At 53.1% G+C, this 6,996-nt stretch overlaps 1 protein-coding gene across 1 annotated transcript; it reads left to right on the top strand.

Annotated features, from left to right (window-relative positions):
* Positions 1–972: 972 nt before the first annotated feature.
* Positions 973–2,285, top strand: LOC111161626 (actin like 9). Its single transcript, XM_022525382.1, has one exon. It carries the CDS (start codon positions 973–975, stop codon positions 2,221–2,223), a length of 1,251 nt encoding a protein of 416 aa, XP_022381090.1. The 3' UTR covers positions 2,224–2,285.
* The last annotated feature ends 4,711 nt before the right edge of the window (positions 2,286–6,996 follow it).

The raw sequence follows: 6,996 nt of genomic DNA, 5'->3' as shown, positions 1-6,996 counted from the left end.
AGAGATATTTGCACAACCAAGTTCACAGCAGCATTATTCACAATAGCTGAAATATGGAAGCAATCTGAGTGTCCCTAAACGGATGAATGGGTAAGCAAAATGTTGTGTATACATGCAATGGAATATTATTTAGCCTTAAAAAGGTTCTTCCTTGTCCCTTTTATCTTACCGAAAGCTCCTTTTTGGATCCTGCAGAGCCCCCCGCCCAACCAAAAGGAAGCAGAAGAAATCCCTACCAGGAAGGCAGACATCCCCCTTCATTGCCACCACCATGTGGTAGAGAGAAGGAAGAGAAATCAGGGAAGGCTTTCAAGAGGAGGTGATCTCTTGCCGAGATCAGAAGAGACAAATTCCTGTTCTGTGAGAATGGGGCCGGGAAACTGTTCCAGGTATCAGGCAGAGCAGGGTCAAAGAACAGCAGAGGGATGTCTGTGTCTCTCCTTGCCTCACCGCCCACCCCAGACAGGCTTCTGTTTCCTGAAAAGCCACACCAGCTAGGTGACCAGCTTCTGATTAATATTCTAAGGGTTAGTATTTTAAATTGATTTTAAGATTAAATTCTAAGGAGGGCTGTGACTAGCTCTCCCTTACCGCGCTATAAAGAGCTTCAAAGGGAAGCAGCAAGAGAAGGATTCTTGGGTCTTACTGGGCTCTGGGTCAGGGAGCTGGATCAGAGGTCTCTCCTCCGGCACCCGCTAGCCTCCTCCTCCAATCTGCCACTTTGGGGGAATCCAGAACAGGTGAGTATTCTGGGAGCTTTCTGGGGCAGGGAGGAGCTCATCCTCATCTCCTCCCTTGCATTGTGAAATCTTCTGAAGGCGGCAGCAGGCAGGGTGATGTCATAGACCACTGACCAGGCCCCTCTCCTTGCCTCTGCCTGCCCCTGGTCAGCCTCGGCCTTTTCTCGTCACACCCCTGCACTCCAGAGGGAAGGATCAGCCTCTCCAAGCAGATGACCAGCTCCCTGCAGCCATGGAAGCCAATCAGTCCAGCTGCAGGAAGCCCCAGCCTTCCCCAGAGGCCTCCAGGCCTGGCGTGAACCCCAACTCAATCCTCGCGAAGAAGACCCCGCAACAGGAGCCCCCCAGCATGGTGGGTGACAGGTTGCCCCCAAGGACCGGCGCTGTGGTCATTGACATGGGTACGGGCACCTGTAAGATGGGCTTTGCGGGGCAGGCCCGGCCCACCTACACCGTGACCACCGTCGTGGGCTACCAGCCCAAGAAGCCGGCCACCAATGAGCAGCAGGTGCTGGAGACTTTCATCGGCGAGGCCGCCCGCAGGCGCCCAGAGCTGACCCTGGTGCAGCCGGTGCGGAACGGCATCGTGGTGGACTGGGATGCGGCCGAGCTCATCTGGCGCCACCTGCTGGAGCACGATCTCCGCGTGGCCCCCCAGGACCACCCGCTGCTGTTCTCCGACCCGCCCTTCAGCCCCACCACCAACCGCGAGAAGCTGGTGGAGGTGGCCTTCGAGTCGCTCTGCTCCCCTGCCATGTACGTGGCTTCCCAGTCGGTGCTGTCCGTCTACGCGCACGGGAGGATCAGCGCGCTGGTGGTGGACACCGGCCATGGGGTCACCTACACGGTGCCGGTCTTTCAGGGCTACAACCTGCCCCACGCCACGGAGCGCCTGGACCTGGCGGGCACGCACCTGACCGCCTTCCTGGCGGAGATGCTGCTCGGCTCGGGCTTGACGCTGGGCCAGCAGGACCTGGACACGGTGGAGAACATCAAACACCGTTACTGCTACGTGGTCCCCGACTTCCTCAAGGAGCAGGCCCGGCCGGAGCAGGAGTACCAGCAGACCCTGCAGCTGCCCGACGGGCGGACCGTCACGCTGGGCAAGGAGCTGTTCCAGTGCCCCGAGCTGCTGTTCAGCCCCCCAGAGATGCCGGGGCTGGTGCCTGTGGGTATCCCCGCTATGGCCAAACAGAGCCTTCACAAGGTGCCCCTGGAGGTGCGGGCCGACGTGGCCCAGAACGTGCTGCTCTGCGGGGGCTCCTCGCTCTTCCAGGGGTTCGAGGGCCGCTTCCGGGCGGAGCTGCTGCGCAGTCTGCCCCCAGAGGCCCACGTGGTGGTGGCGACGCAGCCCACCAGAAACTTCTCGGTATGGATCGGGGGCTCTATCCTGGCCTCGCTGCGCGCCTTCCAGTCCTGCTGGGTCCTGAGGGAGCAGTACGAGGAGCAGGGGCCCCACATCGTGTACCGCAAATGCTACTGACTCCAGGCGGCGGATTGGGGGTTGGGTAGGAGGGTGGGGGGAGGCAGTAAAGCTTCCCATACCCGGCCGACTCCCTTCTGCCTTACCGCAGGGCCCCAGCCTGGTCCACTCCTGACCCACCCAGACTCGCCTTGGGTTCTGACCTCACCGAGATCCACCTCCCAGACATCCTGGTTCTGTCCTGCCCTAACTCACCTGCCGTGATCCAGCCCCAGAGACACCCAGCTCTGACTCCCAAAACCCACCTTCCTTGTGATCAACTCACAACACACCACCTTGTCCTAACCCTGTCAAACCCACCTCCCGTGATCCCTCCCCAAAAGCACTCTCAGGCCGGGACCACTTGCCAAGGCTATCCCCAGGACCTCCCTAGTTTCTCATCCCCTAATCTCACCCCAATGATCTATTCCTTTGATATAAATCTCCCCCAAGTTTCCACTGGGCTCTAAGCCCACAATTCAGTCCCTATGTCTTGCAAGGACCCCCAACCCATCTCCATGACCTGTTCCTCACCAAGGAACCTGTACCAGATGTTCCAACCTCCATAAGTGTCCCAACCCCTAAGTGCACCCTCAGAATCTTCCCCCATTTCTAATCCCCCAAACATACCCCCAAGAGCCACTTGCCAAGATACCCCTAGTTCAAGCACCTCAAATCCACCCTTCAGTGGTTTTCCCTGCCTGATTATCCAAAGTTCTCCTACACCCTGATATTCTGAGCATCCCCCCAACAAGTGTCAAAACTCCAAACCCACCACAAAGACCCATGTTCTGATCCTCAAGGGTGTCTCCTACAATGGCTCCCTAAAGGATTCTCCAGTGTCCAAAGCCCATCCTTCAAATGCCACCCACCCGCATAACTCTGCTCTCCCTGCATGATTTGTTCTCCCAGATTCATTCCTTCCATCCCACACCCACGCCCCTATCCATACCCTCCCCCAAAGAAGAGCATGTTCTGAATCCCCAGGCCCTCAGGACAGCACCACGGCTCTCAGCTCACCTCCTTGCTCTGTGTCTCCCACATGGCCTGCCTTGCAATGTACCTCCTATCCCCTTTCCTCATCCCTTCAAATCCTCCTAGGTAGGTTCCAGTCCCCAGCACCATCCCATGATCACCCCACTAATGCCCCAGGCCCTCTCCTGTGTCCTGAACCCCCCCAACTCCCTCCCCAAAGACACTCTCTTAGTATTGCCCCATGATGGACACCCAGGACATTCTACCCCAGGTTTTTCAGACTCTCCAGAAACCCACCCCACAACCAGCCCCCCAGGGCGCCATCCCATTAGTTGAGACACCAATAGCCAGCAACATTCTTGAGGAATGCCCAGCCTACAATGACCCTGGGGCAGATACCCCAGGGAGCTCCACCTGGACATTGGCTCCCTCTTGCCCCCCACACAGGTCCCCAGGGACCAACTGTCCCAGACTGTCCTCCCACGGAGGGTGGGCATTCTCCCCACAAGTCATCCCAGGTCCTCGGTCCTCCCTGCAACCTTGTCCTTGGCTACCCCGAGCCCCTGCAGGAGGCAGGACGCTTTGCCTTCATACCATCCAGCACAACCTAAAGAATGTCAGGAATTGGGGCACCTGGGTGGCTCAGTGGGTTAAGCCTCTGCCTTCAGCTCGGGTCATGATCTCAGGGTCCTGGGATTGAGCCTCGCATCAGGCTCCCTGCTCAGCGGGGATCCTGCTTCCCGTTCTCTCTCTGCCTGCCTCTCTGCCTACTTGTGATATCTCTCTGTCAAATAAATAAATAAAATCTTAAAAAAAAAAAAAAAAGAATGTCAGGAATCCCAGCCTGCAGCCTGGACACATCTTCCCAGCTTACCAATAAAATAAGCACAAGCTACCAGAGCTCATCCACGTCCACACTCGGTCCTCATCTCCCTCAGTCCAAGGAAGCATTCATTCATACATCCAATCACTCAATATTTACTGAGCTTCTCTGTCTCTGTCTCCCTGAATCTCTCTGACTCTATTTTTGGTTTTTATCTGCTCCCTTGGATACCTCTCTCTCTCCCTGTCTCTTTCCCCTCTCTTATTCCCTCCCCCCTCAGTCTGACTCACGGGCCAGCACTACTCTTGTGCAGGAATTTTCAGGAGTGGATGCTCATTTCTTTGTGGAGCACTGAGACCACCACCCCCCTCTCCACCCCTGCATCTGCCATCAGACTATGAGGGTGAGTGAGGGCCCTGGTTAGCCCCACCCACCATGTCCCACAAGGGACTAGGGACTAGGCAGGGGCTCCGGTCCCATTCCTGGCCCATGAGTGGTCCTCAGCTGGGGGGGACAGCCCCCTAGTCAGGCCAGGATCTCCAGATCACAAACACTGGATGTTGGGCCCCTTGCCTCACCTCCTCACCAGGCAGGCAGCCTTAATCTGTAGCCTAGGCAAGAGCCCCCAGGAGGTTACATGTAATGAGGAGAAACTCCTCGTTCTTCCCACAAGGGGGCACCACCACCAAGCTCCAGGCACTACAAATGGCGTCACCTTTAGAACCACAAAGATAGCAGCAAACCGCTCCTCCCCACACCTCAAGAGAGACCCACGCCACACAGCGGTGCAGGGCACTGCCAGCCACACTCATAGAAGGGATGTGGGACAGGCTGGGTCTCTGATGCTACAGGAAGTGGGGAGGATGCAGAACCCCCACCACTTCTGGGCTGCTGGGTGGACTCTCCTTGAGATCAGATGGAGCTTCCCCAACTCCCAACCTTCCCTGTTGCAGAAATTTTCTCTACAGCCCTTGTGACATGTGCCCCTCCCTTTTGCACACTCCCAGGGATAGGAAGCACACTACCTCAAGCCTGCTGTTAGAAATCACCTCCTCCCTGGAGTGGTAGGTAAACCTCTGCATTCTCTGCCTGCCACCACCCCCCAGTGGAGCGCTGAGAGCACCAGAGACCCTGATCGATCCTGTGTCCACACACATCCCTGGAGTCTGCTCTTCCGTGTGGATCAGGGGCCCCATCCTGGCACAGACTGTGTGCATTCCTGTCCTGGGTCCCATGACAGCCATAGAGGCAGCTGGAGCTCTGTATCATGTACGGCAAAAGTAGGGTTTAAGGAGATATGTGTGTACCAAGGTGACATGAGGTGGACCTGTGATGGTTAATTTTGTGTGTCAGCTTGGCTAGGCAATGGTACCCAGATGTTTGATTAAACACCATTCTAGATGTTGCTGTGAAGGTATTTTTTAAAGATTTATTTATTTGAGAGAGGGGTGGGAGAGAGAATCTCAAGTAGATTCCACACTGAGCTTGGAGCCTGATGCAGGGTTCTGTTCCACAACCCTGACATCATGACCTGAGCCAGATCAAGAGTAGGTTGCTTAGCTGACTGAACCACCCAGGCACCCCAGTGGAGGTATTTTTTTAGATGAGATTAAGATTTAAATCAATAGACTTTGAGTAAAACATTACCCCCTCATAGTGTGGGTGGGCTTCATCTAATCAGTTGAAGGCCTTAAGAGAACAAAAACTAACTTCCCCTCAAGAAAGAAGGAATTTTGCCAGCAGACTACCTTCACGTTCAAACTGCAACTCTTCCTGGGTCCCCAACCTTCCAGCCTACTCTACAGATTTTGTGTCAACCTCCACAATCCCATGGATCACTCCTTAAAATAAATCTGTCTTTCACTATATATGCATCTTCTTGGTTGTGTTTCTCTGGAGAATCCTAAGAGACATGCCAAGCCCCCTTCCTTCCTCAGGACTTTTTGTACTTGCTATTCCCTGAACTCAGAGTGCTCCTTCTCACTTCTCAACTTATCAAAGGTAGCCCCTTTCTCAGCATGACACAGAGCCCAGGATCCATAAAAGGAATGATTAAGGCAGTTGACTTCATGTAAACATCAAAAAAAATCTGCAAAGTAAAAATCACCCTATACAAAGCCAAGACAAATGACAATTTTTTAGAAAAACAAATAATACATAATTTTTAAATGACAAATGGAGAAAACTACAACTCATAACATTAAGGAGCATGTCCATCATATGTAAAGAGCTCTTGGAAAGAATCAATAAGAAAAATACTACAATAGTTAGCAAAGGATATGAACCTTAAGCTCACAGAGAAAGAAAGACAAGTGGTTCTTTGACCCAAGAGAATATACACAGTCTCATAAGGGAAATGAATATGATAATTATACTGTGATATCATTTTTAACCCATCAGATTGGCAAAGATCAAAAAGCTTCATAACACCTATACTGGCAAGGCTGTGGAGAAACTGGCCTTCTCTTACCTTGATGATAAGGAAGGAAGCTGGCACAACCCCAGCGTAGGACAAGTCTCAGTAACTACTTAAATGACAAGTGCCCACACCTGCTGGCCCAGCTATAGCACTACCAAGAATTTCTCCTTCAGATACAATCACTTGTGTGCAAAATGACATAAATGCCTTTATCCCTCGTGCACTGCAGCACTTAAAGGTGGCAACACGTAGGAAACAGCGTTCTGTGTTTCTGATGTTGTGCGACCATCCAGAACAGGTCAAATAAATCACCCTTGAACATAGAGGAATACTGCACAACTGCCAAAAAGGACACCCAGCAAGCTGTGTTCACTGACATGAGGGGATTACCAACGTGTATTTTGAGAGAAAAGAGGGCCCACAAGGCTATGTTACTACCATTTGTGGAAAAGAAGAAAACAGAAATAAATGAGTATGTGGAGATTTGCTTGAAAGTACGCAGAACATCTTTGAAGATTTCACGAGAAAACTGAGCGGTGGTTGCTTCTAGAAAAGACTTTCTCAACATCCCATTCTA

This window comes from Enhydra lutris, unplaced genomic scaffold, assembly GCF_002288905.1.
Source record: "Enhydra lutris kenyoni isolate GAN:26980312 unplaced genomic scaffold, ASM228890v2 scaffoldscaffold86, whole genome shotgun sequence".
NCBI lineage: Eukaryota > Metazoa > Chordata > Mammalia > Carnivora > Mustelidae > Enhydra > Enhydra lutris.
This window is presented reverse-complemented; position numbering and strand designations above follow the sequence as displayed.